At 41.5% G+C, this 17,438-nt stretch overlaps 1 protein-coding gene across 1 annotated transcript; it reads right to left on the bottom strand.

Annotated features, from left to right (window-relative positions):
• Nucleotides 1-808: 808 nt before the first annotated feature.
• On the bottom strand, nucleotides 809-16,718 carry SLC3A1 (solute carrier family 3 member 1). The gene is made up of 10 exons (XM_032682712.1): nucleotides 16,040-16,718; nucleotides 14,225-14,404; nucleotides 13,251-13,405; nucleotides 12,074-12,199; nucleotides 8,776-8,895; nucleotides 7,647-7,771; nucleotides 6,423-6,621; nucleotides 5,499-5,645; nucleotides 3,267-3,383; nucleotides 809-1,623 (listed from the first exon to the last, which is right to left on the bottom strand). The coding sequence occupies exons 1-10, from the start codon at nucleotides 16,434-16,436 to the stop codon at nucleotides 1,183-1,185; spliced, it is 2,007 nt and encodes a 668-aa protein (XP_032538603.1). The 5' UTR covers nucleotides 16,437-16,718; the 3' UTR covers nucleotides 809-1,182.
• Nucleotides 16,719-17,438: the final 720 nt, after the last annotated feature.

Here is a 17,438-nt window from a genome sequence, read left to right as displayed (position 1 = left end):
GGATCAATCAAACTACAAAGAAATGGACTCTCAAGAACAGCAGCTTTAGCAGAACTCTTTGATCTGAGTAGATTAAAAATCTTGCAGTTACCTTAACTAGCATGGTAATCTTAAGAAGGAGGTGCCAGAGTCCCTCTGGAAGACAAGATGAATGCCCCAGAGGATAATGCCAGAATCTCTCCAGAGGATAAAACAAAAAGAATGCCCCCACTGAAGCAGCCCAGTTCATAGCTTAGCTGCCCTCTAAGCAAGGCACAAACCAGCTGTGCATTGCTTGTTAAAATACATGCTTGGTGCACACCTAGGGCCAGCAGCGGGTGGAAGATACACTGTGGCCATACTGTCCTCAAACCAAAACAAAGTTCCGCCGATGGACCCCTGTGCCCCCAGCAGACTGCACTAAGTCAAATGCTGACTCTTCCTTTGGGCCACATCAGCCACTGTAGGTGCAGCAAATGCAAATCAAAGCACAAGTGTGACAATCAGCTTCAGCTGTGACAGTTGCTTCAGCTGCATACTCTGAACTGAAGTACACACCCCTCACCTCAGCCTTAGGGTAGGAAGAGAAGTAAGAGAATGCACATGTATTCTAATTCAGCAGCGAGGGGAGGAATCAATTTGAAATGCAGTCCTGAGTGTAGAATTAGATGTATTAGCTATATTTTGTTATTTTTCTTACTAACTTTGAGGATAATCAGAGCTGTTAGAGTTGAGAGAAAAGACACCACAACCATATATATCCATCCTGCTTGTGTTTACCTGCTTTAGCAAATACAGGGCCACCCCTTTAGAATAAGTTTCACAAATCTACACATTTGTAAACATTTATTATGAACTGCCACAGGCTTTGGAGCTCTTAATAACCAGCTCTTAATAACCAGCAACTGTAAGGGGTAGCACCCAAAAAGCAACTGTTATCTTTCCTCCCAAAAATACACACACTTTAACAGGACAGTTTTTTATAGGTTTACTTTTCTTCTCCACAGACCCTAAAGGGGAGTTTATACCATACTTTTTCCTTTTCATCACCAATTCACATACAAGGCATTAGGTGTCTGTTTTAGTTTTCAGGTTATTTTGTACAAAGTTTGAAAAGCCAAAGAAAACTGAATGTTTTTAGCATTTCCTCGAAACCAATATCTTCTAAATTAACACGAAAGCTTAGTTATTCTACTCCTGTACTTAACAGTTCATGTAGAGTAAATTTAAGGCCATGGAATAACAAGCTTTTTCTGCCACAAAACACTTTCCTTGAAAAGCTTCCATAGTATGGACAGGCTTTGCTGTTTTATATTCGAGGACCAGGCCTTCTCCCGTTTCAGTTTTAATTAGTTTGGCAGAGACAGCTTTACCAGCATTGCTAAAATTAGTACTTAGCCTTATAACAGCTTCAGAGGGAAGATTAGGAACTATAGCTGTCAGGTCTATTGTCGATTCCTGCCCGAAGTTGAGGACCATCATGAAGGTTCTGTCTAACCCATCCAGTTCCCTCACATACACAAACACGTTACTGTCATTCCAGATGTAGCACATCCAGCCCCGATTAATGGGGAGCTCGTTGTTGCGAAGTTGCGTCAGCTCTCTGTACAAATTCAGGGTTGAGTTGGACCAGGTCCTCTGGATCTGCAACAGTCAGTGTGAACAGGGTCAGTTCTTGGCACTGCATGTAGGGAATGCAGCTTCCCTCTCACTCCCACTCAGTCTGCTGAGAACACGCCTATTGGATTTTGACAATTATCTCTCTTCAAATTTGTCCACAAATTTCACTGAAAAACTGTTTTTTCTCATGCACTTACCAGGTGTTTGTGAAATGGCAGAGACACAGGTTATTAGACACAATGATTCCCCAGCACTAACACTATTGCTTTCCCCCACAGCCTCCTTTTAGCACTGTTTATTCAGGAGAAAGCTGCAGCCATTCAAAGCTTGACACTGAACCTTTTTCTTTGAGTCTAATCTACTGAAGTCACAGGGTTTATTTCATGTTCTATATTTTTGATATCTTAGATTTTTTTTTTTCTGGTCTTCAATTCTGGTCAGCACTGTAGGTCAGCAAAATCTCTTTGCTTCACTGCTCTACGTATGTTAGAGATAGTGTTAAGTTCTTGTTACACAGACAGTGCTTTCTGTGGCAATAGAAATGGGGGGGAAAAAAGCCTGTTTTCAATTTAATATTGTCCTAGTTACAGGGGCCAGGACCAGTTTATCACTATGTGAGTATAACCAAAACTGTATTCTACACCCTCTATGTAATTTCTGATGGACTATTAATAAATGAATTGTTTGCAGCAGCTGCCCAGGGCACACCTGACACCTCAGGCTACAAGCTGGGTGTTAAAGAAACCCCAGGAGGCAGGGGAGTGTTCTTTTGTTTTCACACCAATGACTCAGCTGTGATAACTCCCCTCTGGAAAGGCATTAACATCTTCACACCCAGCCTGAGGGTCATCTCTGCTAATGGGCCACCTTGGACTGGTGGCCCATGGACATAAACAGCTGCAACACCCAGACCATCAAAGATCCCAAAAACATCCTATAACTCACAGACTTAAATCACCCATTGTGAAACTCCCTGCCCTGGGGGACATACTGGACGTTGCCACCTGAACTTGAGCATATATAAAGTTCAGGTGTGGGGATTTCTGGTACCACTTGTTGGATCCAGAGGAGGACTAGAACTTCAACAGGACTGCGACTACTGCTCTTGACAAGACTGCGGTCGTTACTTCAACAGGGCTGCGATCATCATCTGAACCAACAGATTTTCCTTTCCTTTTACTTTGCACCCAGGGGGACTCTGTGGTGCTCAGTACAGGGGCTGACAAACATTGTTCTGTTTTTGCCCCAAGGTGCTGGGTTATACATCTGTCTTTGGGGGTTAAAACCAGTTTTCTCTGTATCATTGTATTGGAATCTTCTTAGTAAATTGTAACTCTGACTTGTAATCTTTCGAGTTGGGTTCGTTTCTCCCACTGGTTTACTTTTAAAGCAGCACAAATATTAAAAGGATTAAAAGGATGTTAAAGAGCCAAATTCCCACATCAACATCACAACTGCAGTTGCTCTGCTTAAGTGAATATAGATGAAGTAGGCTCCTTGCTGGTGCAAGGAATTCCTTTTCTAATAAAACTTGTGAGGATTCAGCACTTTTTTTCCCCTTGAGTCTGTTCTTACTGCCAATGCCCAGTACAAAAAGGAAGCCAGAGGACAACAGATACGTTAAAATATTTTTGGACCATTAATTTGTCACACATGCAGATACCTACTTCCACATTTACACTTTGGTAGTTGGAGTTAACAGGTAACCAGCTACTGTTGCCTTCAGTAAAACCAGCATTAACTTCTCCATCCCACTGCATGGGGGATTTCTCTGGAAAGGTCACCTAGAAAATAAAGTGCTGATTAGCATATTGAACAGGTATTCTTTGAATAGCATGTTCTCACATCTCCCAAATTCTCACCATTTCAGTATTGCTTTCTTCAGTTAAAGTTAGAATTTAATAAGGAGAATGTAATCCTGCTCCAACTCTAAGGAAAAAATAAGAACCAGGACAGTTCCTGAAACGGAGGGGAGTGGATGGTCTCACATACAGCATCACTGGTAAAATGTGGAATTCCCAAACAACTCTACTAGAGTTGTCATCCTTTGCAACAGATGGTTGGATAAAAGTTTACTAATGACAGCCAGGATATTCTAATAAATATCTAGATATGCATCAAGTGAATATATGAGGTAATGAGTCCTAAGAAGGGATGCTGTTAAAATAACAGTAAACAACTAATAAATGCTGTTCAGTGTCTTGTTCTTTCGTAACCATCACACCTTTCTCCTTAGAACTCTCCAAGCTTACATTTGCAAGGGGTACAGTTTGGACAGGATTGTTTGTGTTAGAAAGATAAAATTATTATTTCCAAGTGCAAAACTATTGAAAACCAGCTTTTAGCTGATTAAAAACTGTCGATGTAAAAAGTCTGAAGTTCTCATTTTGAAGAATTCAGAAAAATTCTGAAAAAGCTTCCTCATTGTTATTGAAGAGCTGCCAAAAGATCTGACACTTAAATTTAATGATATAAGAGGGCATAAAATATTTTGCACATACTTTGAGTGTTTGTTTTCCATGAAAACTGTTTTTCATATAAAGGGCACTTTTCAATACAATCTGTCAGAACAGCAGCCTAACAAAAGAAATTGTCACTTTGCTTTGTGACATTACAAATAATGGGTTTCTCCTTTTTAGCATATTCTGAAAAGCAGGAGGAAAAAAAATCCTAAGTTTTCAACACTAGTAATGCTGCCTCTCATTTTTACCTCTTTCAGTGTCTCCTGAAGTGTTTTAAATGCTGGGCCTAAACACTATATCCTGAGCAAATACTCTCCATCTTTCAAAGACACCCAATAATCAGGGAACCTTCCTTTCCAAATGGAGTGAAGGGTGGGTTTGCATTGTTCCAAAGCCGTTGAGTCACAAGGTAGCCACTAAAAGAGAGTGAACCCTGAGGAGCCAAAGGCGAGCCACTTTTCTGAAGAGAATCACTCTGTCAGCAGTAAGCAGCAGCGGCAAGAATGCAGGAGATACTTTGACCTAGGTGTTTCTCAGAGGAAATGAGATTTCCTTTTAAATCAGAGAATCATTTCCTCACATCTGAATCAGACAAACCTGGAGGTGATCCTGTGCTCCAAATACCTCTTTCCCTTTGACACAAAGCTAGCCAACATCATTTGTAACATGTCAGAGGGTGTCTCATTCCCTAACAGAGGCTTTCCACAGTGAAACCAGCATCTGCCACAGGACCATATGGTGCTCAAAAATGGTCATGAGAGGCAGAATTGAACTGTTCCTTTTAGGAACAGACTAAGCATGACAACCAAAAGTCACTTCTGCTTGCCACTAGGCACCCTCCCCTTTGTGTAGATGCCTTCTGGGCATGGGCACACTGGAGATGGGTGTGGCTTAGGTGCCTTTCTGTAGGCAAAGTAAAAAGGTCTGCAGGAGGTGGTGACTGTAGCTACAATCTCTCATGAACTCTGATTTCCTTTAAACAGCAGCCAGGAAATAATGGACTTTGAACTAGTGATTTAGGGTACTTCCATGGGAAGAAGGAGATAGTGACTCAGCACCCCTTGCCTCATGTGACTGTAACACACCTCTCCTAACCATTAGCCCAGGCCCAGTGTTGGCACTTGCTGCCCTTCCTGCTGAAGGGAAGCAAAGCAACACCACTGCAAACCATGCAAGACTGATCCGGAGAAGGACAGAAATCAGGAAACATAATTAAAATCTAGCAGTTCGGACCCACATCCAAGCCTTGGTTCTAACCTCTGACCTGGCCGTTTGTGCATATGGTCCAATGGTTTTGCCATGAGGCACATGGAAAACTATGTAAGCAGTGAGAAAGCCTGGGTTTGGTTAACAAAACAAAAGTTCCTGCGTTTTTGAAAGTTCTGTTACTTGGAACTAAACAACAACAGGATCGGAGTTCACATGCTCTTCACTTACATTTTCTGATGCAATGTTCTCCATGCCTATTTCCTCACCATAGTAAGTTACAGGAGTTCCAGGCAGGGTTAAAAGCAGCATATTCATAACATTGACATACTCCTTCCCAATGCGAGATGAAATCCGAGCAGCATTAGGGCTTCCAACCTGAAGAAAACATCACTCTGTTAAACATACATTATAAAATTTCATGCATATGTGAAATTGATTAATTTCACATGGCAGTAGATTATTATTTTCTTCTATTTCTTTCCCCTCCAGAGCTGTGAAGTGCTTTATCCTTATCTTGGTGCCATTACAAACTTCTGTCCCAAATAATGTAGTACACAGAAGTCCTGCCAGCACCACAAGGCAGAAGTGATGGAAAGATATCAAGTAACAACTCTCCACAATTACAGTCCCTCGGATTTCTTCCATTTTCTCTGCTGTGTGAAAACTGCTCTGCTTGTTTTGAAAAGATCCCTTATACGTTCCAAACGTGCTTCCTAACAAAGATGAGCAGGTTTTAAGTTAACTGCCCTCAGCTGCCTGCTCTGTTCTGCCCTGGCCCCAGGAGGGTTCCAGAATCCATTGCAGTGAGTCAGTTTATAGTCAAAGATAATTATACTGATTCCATTCTCACTAGTCTTTTAACCCAGTGCTGCATCCTACATTGGAGACACTGAGGGAGAGGCATGATCATAAATTCCCTTCTGTCACCGTTGCATGGGGAGTGTAACTGTTATTGATGGGCGGGAGAGCCGGCCAGTGCCAACAACTGCAACGGCAGCAGCTCAGAGCTTTCACGGGGACAGCAACTATAGCCCAGTCACGGGCTCAGGCTGCTGCTGATCCCAGTGAAATCAATGTGTGTGTCTGCGGGGTGGGGCTTCTATCACCATAACAGGAACAAGCCCTTCCTGTAAGAGCTGGTCTAGAACTTACAGCCCAGTTTGGCCATTTTCCCACAGGCATGTTTTTCATCCACAAGTCAACAGCTTCAAAAATACTGTTGCCTGATAGATTTTTCATGTTCATTAGGTTGAAATTGAAGGGAAAATCTGCTTCTTGGATGAAAGTTGTTCCATAATACGTCATTGTTGCTTCAATGTCTTCCTTTTCATCATCACCAGAACCCATAAATCTAAAAAGAAGTACACAAATATCTTTTTTGGCTCATTCGTTGTTGCACAAAAGAGAAGGAAGCTAGGAATGGTTGAATATAGAACATTAAGCATTACATTCACTTCCCTCCTCCCCATCAAAAAAGATTAATACAGAGAAACAGTGTTTTGTAAAGCAGACAAGAAGTCAAGGAGAAATATTTCTTGGAAATTGCAGATGAAAAATCTACAACAGTCGACACAAGGCTAAAGTATCTGCCTGAAGTCTTATCTTTCTGAATTCACGTCCACATGGCCCACTCCAGCAATTTCCAGCTTTCCTTCACAAAACAGGACCTGGGGAGCCCCCAAGTTGACCATGAACCATCAATGTGCCCTCGAAGGTGGCTTATGGTATCCTGGGCTGCATTAGAAGGAGTGTTGCCAGAAGGTCGAGGGAGGTGATTCTCCCCCTCTGCTTTTCACTGGTGAGGCCACACTTGGAGCATGGTGTCCAGTTCTGGGCTCCCCAGTACAGACAGACATGGATGTACTGGAGAGAGTCCAGCAAGAAGCCACTGAGCCCATTAGGGACTGAAAGATCTCTCCCATGAGGAAAGACTCCTCGTAGTAAAAAGTAGAGTTATCAATTCTTGGAGATGTTCAAAAGCCATCTGGACAAATTCCTGGGCAACCAGCTCTAGGTGGCTCTAATGAGCAGAGGCTTTAGACCAGAGCACCTCCAGAGCTCCTTTCCAAACTCAACCATTCTGTGACTTTAACAATTTCTGACTGTGTGTCTGATTTGAACTGCACTATTAAAACTATACAATAGAGCAGGCACAGGGTTGATGAATTACAGAGTCTCTGCGATCAGAGTGATTGCCCATTCTGCTTTCCTTTCCTCACACACTGGGGAAGAGATAATACAGCCTATGCCCCACTATTTGCATTTGAGGATTTGTGCATTTTTGTGGCGTATTATATTAAAAAACCCAAACATTTTATTGCTATCAGGAGGTGATGAATATTGGAGAAAAATTCAGCAGGTGTAATTAACAATTACCTGTATCGACCAGGTTCTCTGCTGAACTCATTCATGGTCTGACGGAAGCTACGGATGATATCATGCATACCAACTTGTGTGGTCGTGTAGTCATGGTAGAGCTGGGAATAGGCTGTGATAGTCTCCTTAAAGAAGGATAGAGTATTTCCCATTAGTTCATCAGTATTTTAGATTTCAGAACTCTCCAAGTTCTTCCCATCCCTTCCTGAGACAGTGCACCAGTCCACATAAATTTTAACTGGAATGAGTTTAGCACACTAACTCTGACAGCGCAGAGCTGAGCTGCACTCGAGAAACTCTAAAGATACAATAGCAGAAGGCTGGTTATTTTGGATCCCATCATCAAGGAGGGGAGCACTAGCCAACTGAGCCCAGCTGCAGCAGCGAGCACAGCAGGTGCTGTGGCCACACACCAGGCTGGAAAGATGGACAGTGCCTTGATAAGGTACCACAACAACAACACTTGTGGAGCTGACCAGTTTTATGTGATCCTCACCTCCACAGGGGAACAGCATTTTAATGGTGAAAGTATCTGGGAACGTCACCAAGTTCACTACCAGAGCAAAAGCAAATAGCATAAGTAACAGTGTTCATGCTTTTGAGTGCCTCTGGCCACTTCTCACTGTGACATACTGCCAATATGAGGGTTTTTCTTTTGGTTTTTCTCCAATTCTTATTTGCAATGTAGAAGAAATATATGCTAGTAACTGCTACAGAATCCAAGCAGGCAAGATCTCTGACCTTACCTCCTGTAGCAGGCTTCCCAAAGACAACCAATCAACTACTAAAAGTCACAAGATTTGTCTTTTTAGAATGTGAATTGAAAAGCAAATTATTTTAAAGAGAAAATTCAAAGCAACAGCGTCAGAACAGAAAAACAAAGTGTATACGGACAATTCTTCCACCCACAGAGCTCCTGCTTGCAGGTATCTCACTGACCTACAGCCCCAGCCCACCAGGCTTCTTCCTTGTGAGTGCTCCTTCTGCAGAGTGCCCACCTGCTTTCCAAGGGACATGGCTGACCCAGTTTTCATACAGCCACAATTAAGACCCAAAAGAGTAAAAACATACACTCTTATGTCTCCGTAGGAAACACAGGAAAAAAGCAAAGACAGAACATATACATTACTCCATTTTGAGACTTGTTCACTTGAGGCTCGTCTCGGAGATGCGTTGCTTCTAAGAGAAATTTAACAGTGCTGAAAGTAAATCCATCAATTCCTTTGTTGAGCCAAAATTTTATAATATCCTAGACAAAGGTAAAAATTGAGAAGTTCAAGTGAGCCCACCCCATTCGAAACCGTATAGTCTTAAAAAGAAAGCTAAACCTTCTAGGAAATATTAATACGTAACGATTTATTTTTAAGTTGGTACTTCAAATTTTTCAAGAAGTCAAAATGAATTTTGTTGATCTAAGGTCAAATGAGATCTAAATAAAGTAGGTCTTATTATTTCATCCAGTATAAAAAAGAAAACAACTGTAACTTCTCCCATAATTCAGGAGACTTAAACCAGGGCGTGACTCGCTAAAAGATGCTTCTAATCTCATCCATCCAAACAATTGGGCTCATGCTAAGCACTGTTGTTGGTGAATACTCGTTCATGGCTGCACACAATTAGAACACATTGATTCAAATATGCAAGAATATGTTGTTCTGCACAGACCTCGTGCCACCAATTTTCTTTTACACAATAGAGCTCTTAAAACATTTGTTCTCTCTTATTTGACTGATGTGGATTTTTTTCTATTTTATTTTCAGGGTTATTTATTTGCAGGAACACAAAAAACTATTATCCAACAATTACAAATGCTATTGATTTATAATTTCACTATCAAATCAAGAGGTTAGTCACTGTTAGTAAAATTATATCCTCTTTCAATAGCCATTATATTACTACAGTTTCAATTGCTCTAGTTTTAACAAAAGAAGTCTAAAGTTCAGTCCCTCGAGTGGTTTCTGCAAATGTTCTTTTAGATGCAATACTTGTCTTCATCTGAGGAAAAAAATCTTTTATATATATATATATATTTTTAAAGAGAACTATTGAATTGCCTTTTTTTAAAATGTATGAAGTACGCTTGCCTGAATAGGCTGGACTGGAACTCAAGCTTTACAGATTTTTGTTTGGCAAATAAAGACTCTGCCTCACTGAGCTGCACTTTCTCGAGGCTCTATTCTGAAAGCAGCAGCTCCAGTATTGTGTCTGTCCAATACTGAATCTACTCAAAAACATCCACATTTATGCCTGTGCTCAGCACAAAAGCAGCACCAGGTATCAGCACTGCAAACATCAAGCACTGACATGGTTCTCACTGCCATCAATCTACATCTTTTACACAGGAAAGCTACAATGTGCTGGCTGTAAGTTTCCCTGTTCTTGCATGCCCTTGCATGGCTAAACCAAAGACTTAAGCTTCTCTGCAAAAGTCCATTTGCTTCCTGCTCAGTCCTCCTAACCTTCTGGAACAGGATTTTGAATTAAAATACAAGACAAAGATTCTTCTTCAATGTGACATTCATAAGCATTTACCAAAGGCTGGTGTTACCAGGCCAAACTTACTAGTTTTCATGTCACCTTTTTACTACTGGAGCCTCAGTAATGTGTTGTGTACCATGAAAAGAAATAATTAGCCAAGACAATTAAAAAGTGTGATGCTATGGAAAAAAGGTGCAAATGGTAAGACATGGCACTGAGGGAAATATCAAGGCACAGAGAGGTTACTAGCAGAGTTCCTCGAAGACCCAGTCTCAAAAGCAGTCTTGTTTCATTATTTAGTTAAAAAGTATGACCAGCAGTGATTTGTTTCTTCAAGTGCATGCAGTACTCATGTGGTGAGGGGAGAGGCCCCACAGAGCTTGTGAGACCATCCCAGTAGGGCTGGACAGCTGTGGAGACTACTGCCCAAGAAATGCACCAAAATTCAACAGTTCAAAGTAGCAAACATTCAAGGATTAAATCGAAACACTTGAAGCAGCTGTACCACCTGATGAGGTACAACTTTAAGGAAGGGGGAAAAAGAAGCAGCAATTGTCAGACTCCCTATGTTCAGGCCTACTTCCCCATATTTTAATCAATTCTACATTGTCTTCTGGGAGACATGATGCAGACAGACATGAGATTCCACCACCTTCCCATAGTAAAAGCACTCTCACTGTGAAAACACTCTCATCATCCTTTTTCCTCTGTAAAGTCATCAGATATGTCGACAGATGGAAACTCTCTCCCTTATCCACAAGCTCAGGCATTCCTTGTAATTCAAATCAGCATTGCCTCAGCTTTCTTGAAAATACAAACATCTCTCTGCTAGAACAAGGTGCCATTCCCACATTTGACTGCCTAATTAACAGTCCTTGTATCAAGAGAGATAAAAACTTCTCTCCACTTGAGCAAATCAGCTCTGCACAGGCTTCAGTGCAGGAGCAGTTTTTCCTTCCATATCAATCCTTCCATTAATTGTTACCCTGGATACAGCATGAAGTGCCTTCGTCCTTGGCTTTTGATGTAGAGGGGCACACAGTTAACAACCTCCAGACAGCAGTCATATTGCATTATTTGAGTACTAGCACCAACTTCAAAGCAAGTAAGAGAAATCTCGGGGCCCAGAGGGAGAAGCACCTACACCAGTGTACAGGATTCTGCCCAGACATCTCTTCAGGTCGATTTGTTAAATTCTGGCCATCTGCATTTGAGAAAAACCTCAGGATGGAAGCGATGCAAGGACTAAGCAGCGGCTAAACAAAGGGATGGAGAGTCTCTCTCCACGGAAGACTGGAAAATCCCTCCCCATTTAATCTACCTTGACAAGACCTGAAAACCAAATAAGCATAAACAAGCGTGGGAAAAACCCCTTTCAGCTGAAGGACAGGTATGATTCATAAGGAGCTAAGTATGAACAGTTTGCACATAAGTTTAGCCTGAAAAGTAGAGGGGTCTTGAAGCATCAAAGCAATTAGAAGATAGACTTCAGTGGGAAGGGGCAGGGAAAGGGAACTCCTTTTAAAGTATAATAGCCTGTTCCAAAGAAAAACATCAAGATCTTGCCAGGCTCTTGTGAGAACAAGGGAGTTAAGTCAGTAAAAAAACGCAGTAGCTGTCCCGTCTTAAAATCCAGAGGACTGCAACACCACCTGTACTACCACTCAAAGATGATTTTATTCAGATTTTTTTGCCGGTTCCTTGTTTGCTTTTAAATTAAAAAGACTGGAGTAAAGTAGATACTGGAAGCATTACAGTACAAAGCTTAAATTTTGCTTATAAAGGTAATGTTTTTCTAGACAGTTTTTTGTTTCAATTGTTTACATATGCTACAATCCTTGAATTACTTCCAACTAGACTGCAAATTGTGCATCACAAATAATCAGAGAAATCAAGTGTACAAACAGCTGCTTTGCTGTTGGGTCAGCAGCAGTGGGTTATATACTTACATGGATTTCTTGTTGGACATCAAGGCTGCGAAAATTCAAGTCTGGCTGTTCTTTCCCAAACTGATGAAAATAACATTGCTTTCTCACATCATCAAACTGCCAACTGGAATTCCCAAAGACACTCACCTGTTCATGTAAGAGAAGGAGAGAATAAGAACTCCTCACTTAACAAACATTTACTTCTATGCATACTTTAAAATGTGCAGTATTACAAGCATATAATATAAAGCACAAAATGCCTAATCAATGGAGTACCTTGTGAGTAGATTTTGGTATTTAGGTTTTTAATTTCTTTTTCCTATTAGCTGCTCTCCCTTTAGTTGTGCTTTGCCACATGTGTTTCTTGTTCAATGTTATGGGGATTTTTTTTTTATTAAGTAGACTTTCATCGGGAATTATTTGGAATACAGGGGGAAAACACGTCTGGGAGCATTTATTTTGGAATTGCTTTCCCTAAAACTTAGTAAAAAAGCTTTAGTTAACTTAAGAGTTTTCTGCAATCTGGTATTATCTCTTTGAAGCGCCAACAACAGTCAGCATGTTAAAAATGTTAACTTTATCATCATCTCTGTTATAGAAGATCCCAAAAGCTAAGATACCTCTTAAGACTCTAAGTTTAGAGAGAAATTATATTAACTGGTACAAAGTATTAATTCTACCTTGAGTTTTTAGAATATACAAGTTCTTACACATGCACCCATCACTTCAAATTTCAAATAAATCTATTTGAAATAGACAACACACGTTCTGGCCTGATCACCTTCCAGAAAAAAAAAAAAAAAGCCAAGAACACATTGTTTTGTTTCCTTCCTCACCAACTACGATTTCAGAGGAGCTGACATGAAGTTTCTAGAGCAGAGTACCCAGACACAGAAAGGGGCATGTGTGAACAACTTGTGCACAATTACTCTTTTCTGTGTTTGTTTAATGAATGAAGATTAACACGGAGGTAAAGAAACACAAGTCATTTTAAAAATTCTGTTTAAATGAGGAATGTGTCCCCTCCCCATCTGGTTTAAATGTTAATCTGCACTAGCCCATGTAGAAACATCAGTTTGTACCTCTCAGCTGTCACTTATAACCCAGCATACATTGGGACAATCATGCTACAGCTGCTTTTGCTCTGGGGCAGCCTGCATCCAGCCTAGGATTTGCATATGTCCCATCCAGTGTTTACCCAGTTGTTTGGAGGAATGACTGAACCAGCAGCCTCCATGCAGTCCTGCCAGATGTAGTAATCTGTGTACTTCCCAGTCCGGTTGCGACTCAGCTGAAACCATTGGTGTTTGTCACTTGTGTGGTTTGGTATTAAATCCATTATCACCTTCAGCCCTTAAAAATCAAAACAGTTAGGCTCACTAGAGTTTGCTAGTAGCTGGAAGACATCTTGCTGGTACTGTTCCCCCCAGCATGTTGCCTGGGAGGGAATGAAGGGTGAAGAAAAAATTCAGAACAGGTTTCTGCTGTTATGAATCACTTCCACTAACTCTGACTTCAACATCTGTCTCACACCTCCCAGGTGGGAAAGGCACTTCACCAGTCTAGCATCAGGGAACACATATTCTTCATCACCCTCCCTAAAGGCTAGACATTTTACTGAAATCTCAAATGTTTTTGAACTGGTAAACCATTTTCCCTTCAGCTCAACAGCTGTAAGAAGAAACACCTGAGCAGACATTTTGTCTAAGGCATAAACGCAGCAAACCAAGGATGCAATTACAGGAAGGAAGTGCATGTTCCTGCATGTTCAGTCAGAAACAACTGCACCTCAGCCTTGATCCCCAGACTGGATGCCCATAACACATGCACAAGGGAGCACAGATGGTGTGCCAGCCCACCACCCACACACACCCTCGGAGGGGACCATGCCTTGCAGAGGACACACAGCCACCCAGCGCTGCTGCTGCAGCTCCCTGTGCCTTCAGTCCTGCTCCCAGCACTCCCCTGGCACCCAAGGGCAGGACACTGCAATCCCAGAGCTCATGTTGCTGTGGAGTTCACTTGTACCTTTTGCTGGCACCTCCATCTGCTTCTGCTCAACGCCACCAAGGGGGGAATTGCCAGGTGCACAAACTGAAATCTCAGGTTATAACCTTGCACTGTAAGGTACATCTTTTTAACAGAGTTACTTTGCTCAGAGGTGCAGCTTACCTCTGTCATGTATGGCTGCAATCAGATTGTCAAAATCACTCATAGATCCAAAAATGGGATCAATATCATAGAAGTCTTCAGCTCCATATCCAAGGTCTTTTAAAGGGGACTTAAAGAAAGAGGTGATCCAGATGGTTTTTATATTCAAATATGTAATATGGTCCAGTTTTTCTTGGATGCCTATTTAAAAAGAAAAAGGCATCATCTGTTTAGAAAGGACAAAAGATTTTTGTTTAAGTTTGGCATGGGCTCTCAAAGATGGTACACAGGTCTCCTCAATACATAACTATCCCTTGTTTTTACTGATCTCAGGTAGCAGGACAGTCTTGACCTTTCTTCAGGGATAGCATGAGATCACAGAACAGAAACCATTCAAAGCCAATTTTACATGGAAAATAAAGCAGGAATCAAAAAGGTTAGATCAAAACAAATTTACATTCTATATTATAAAATATTTACTATTTCATTTAATAAATTTAACACCCACTTCTGAAAACAAGCTCCTATATTTTGTTAAAAAGCAGTAACAGCATTGCTTTCCCATTTCAAAGAACATCAGTTAATTCTCAGACCACCCAAAGGGAAGCACAATGTTAATGTAAAGATCCCAGTTTTTTCCTGACTTAGGAAAAGTCTCTTATGGGTGAGATAAATAAATAATTGTGATTCGTGAAACAAATGGGTGATTACATCAAAATAAAACAAACGGATTGCAAAACTTAATTACACCCCCATAAAGAAATAAAACAGACCCTTAAAAGGTCAAGAGGCCTAAAACCTCCTTACTATCCTAAGAATAAAATATAGTAGAACTTTAAATCTTTAGGCGCCTGTTTGTCCAAGAATGCATGAATTATGACTGGTTGTAGAGATAACCCTTTTAGCTTTAGCTGTAAGAAAACCCATATATTAAATACTTAGCAAAAACCTGTAGAACGTATATGTATATGATATAATTAATATGCATGAAGTAGCTAAGATAAATACTAAATGTACCCTGTAGTAAGGGTGTGCAGATTTGGGAAATTGGTCCCCATTTCTGTCACCCAGCCGGTTGCTTGCTTTTACCATATAATAAACTATTATTCAAAAACTTATAGAAATTCGAGACTTTGTTTATCACATGGGGTTTTTCTGTTGTGTTTTGTAAGGACTCCTCACTGCAACCTCCCCTAGTATTTTTAAACCCAAATCTTTTCATCTCCTTGACATGTACTACTGGCATGCAGCCACAGAAACAGTTTTTGCTCTTCACTTGCCAGTAGAGCATAGTGTGGCTAGTGCTTCTGGTTTAGAAATGTATTGTCCATTTTGGTGTCAAGCCTTCTCTTTCTACAAGGCAGTCTCAGCTAAGCTACCAGTAAGTGGCATTGTCCATGCATTCTTAAGAGCTAAGAAACAGCTAGACCACGAGCAAAACAAGAATTAACACATCTTTCTCTCCTCTTTGTCAGTTTTAGTTTTCTGTAGGAAAAGCAGGCAAACAACAAAGTGCTCAGCACCACCCATCCTCCTGATTGACCTCAGTTTTGTGGAGGTATTTTACTCTGATGGCAGCTGTGTTGCTGCTTGCTCTCAGCCCCATCTCTCCATTATAACATCCATCCTAACTCCAGGCTTAGGGTTAACAACTTGAGCAAGCAAACTCCTGGATTTATTCATGACAACGTGAGTTACGATTAATGTTGTCAGACTACTTTTCTTTCCCCTCTCCATTAGGGTGGCCATGTCTGTCAGACTGTATTTTTCTATTGGTTATGTTCTTCATACACACACACAGAGCTTTGTACATACCAAGAATGAAAACTGACCCACCTTTCAGATCCCCATTCCCATCCATGTTGCTGTCCTTGAAGGAACGAGGATAGATCTGATAAATAGGACCAGCTTGCCACCAGTCAAGGCACTTTGGAGAGAGAGCAATAATCGCAATCGTAGCAGACACAAGTGCAGCAGCAGCAGCAATTATGAGCCAGAAGAGAATCTCCCTGGTGATTCTGTACCGGGCTTGGCTGGAGAACTTCAGCAAGACCTCCTTTGGCATCCCAGCATAAGGCTTCAGCACTGTCTCTTCCTCAGCCACTGGGTCCACATCAACAGCGCATGGCTTTGGCATTTCTTCTTGGCTACTGGTATCTATTTCCTTGTCATCAAAAGCCTCATTTTGAACAAATCCATTGTTCTCCACACCTCCCTTCTCACTCAGCTCCATAGGTAAGCTCTTAGCTTCCTCCTCAACTATTTTATTTCACGGGTCGTGTCCTGGAGACTTGGCCAGAGCAAGAAACCGTTGTCTAACACACCTTTGTTTAGTGAAATGAGAAGCAGTGCAGTTAGCAACTGGTTGATAATCAATCCTGACCAACTGATCAAAGTTCAAAAAGGGACAAAAAGGGCAAAGTGCTCCCAATTTTTCACAGAATCAGCACCTTCAGAAAGATAACAGAATGCTATTGTTCATACCAGCTGAGCACAGTTATGTTTACTGTTGGTCTCTCCAGTACACCAAACTTCTCTTCCCTTTGACAGTGGGGGGGGGTGGGGGGGGGTGGGGGTGGGGGTGGGGGTGGGGGTGGAGGGGGTGGAATTTGGATTTTACCAGTAAATGATCTAGTAAATATGCAGCTTTCCACATAGGCCACAGTCTCCCCTGCCTAAAGCAGTCTGAATATGAGTACAACACAGACAGCAAGAGAATGAGGTGTTGAAAACTACTGGCCCAAAAGCAACAATACAAACTAAGAAGAAAAGATACAAGGGCTGGTTGTGCTTCTTTTTCTCAGCTTAGAAAAACAAAATAACCCAACCCAACCCAGCCCACCCACAAATCTTAAGCACTAACAACTGCTAAGGCACATACCGATCCTGGGATTCGCAGGATGAGACACGAGAGGGATTGCTAAACCCAGAGCTAGCCCCGCATCAAGACAGGACAGCTCTGCACGGGCACAAGCAAAACCTAAAAGAAAACCGCACAGCCCTCTATTGAAATGCATCACCCCCCCCCATTAAAAAAAAACAAAAAAAAAAAAGAAGTTAAAAGGAACCTTTCCCTTCTCCCTCCTTCTCCCCTTTTTACTACCCTAGGCAGGAAAAAGCATTACCCAAAGTCTGCACAACATGCACATGTGTACACATCTGTATGCCCCAAGCCCCAGCTGCCCTGAAGCCAGCGAGCCTGCTTTTCTCAAGACATTGCCTCCAGCCAGTGCCC

Source organism: Chiroxiphia lanceolata, chromosome 3, assembly GCF_009829145.1.
Source record: "Chiroxiphia lanceolata isolate bChiLan1 chromosome 3, bChiLan1.pri, whole genome shotgun sequence".
In the NCBI taxonomy this organism is placed as follows: domain Eukaryota; kingdom Metazoa; phylum Chordata; class Aves; order Passeriformes; family Pipridae; genus Chiroxiphia; species Chiroxiphia lanceolata.
Note: the sequence above shows the minus strand (reverse complement) of the source record. Positions and strands in the feature narration are given on the sequence as shown.

Excerpts from the sequence above, each read along its gene's own strand:
- SLC3A1 (XM_032682712.1), bottom strand. The coding sequence starts at position 16,436 with ATGGAGCTGAGTGAGAAGGGAGGTGTGGAGAACAATGGATTTGTTCAA. Across the intron at positions 14,405-16,039 it reads TGGGAATGGGGATCTGAAAG|GCATCCAAGAAAAACTGGAC; the intron begins GTGGGTCAGTTT and ends CTTTTTAAATAG. Across the intron at positions 1,624-3,266 it reads ACCAAAGTGTAAATGTGGAA|ATCCAGAGGACCTGGTCCAA; the intron begins GTAGGTATCTGC and ends TGACTGTTGCAG.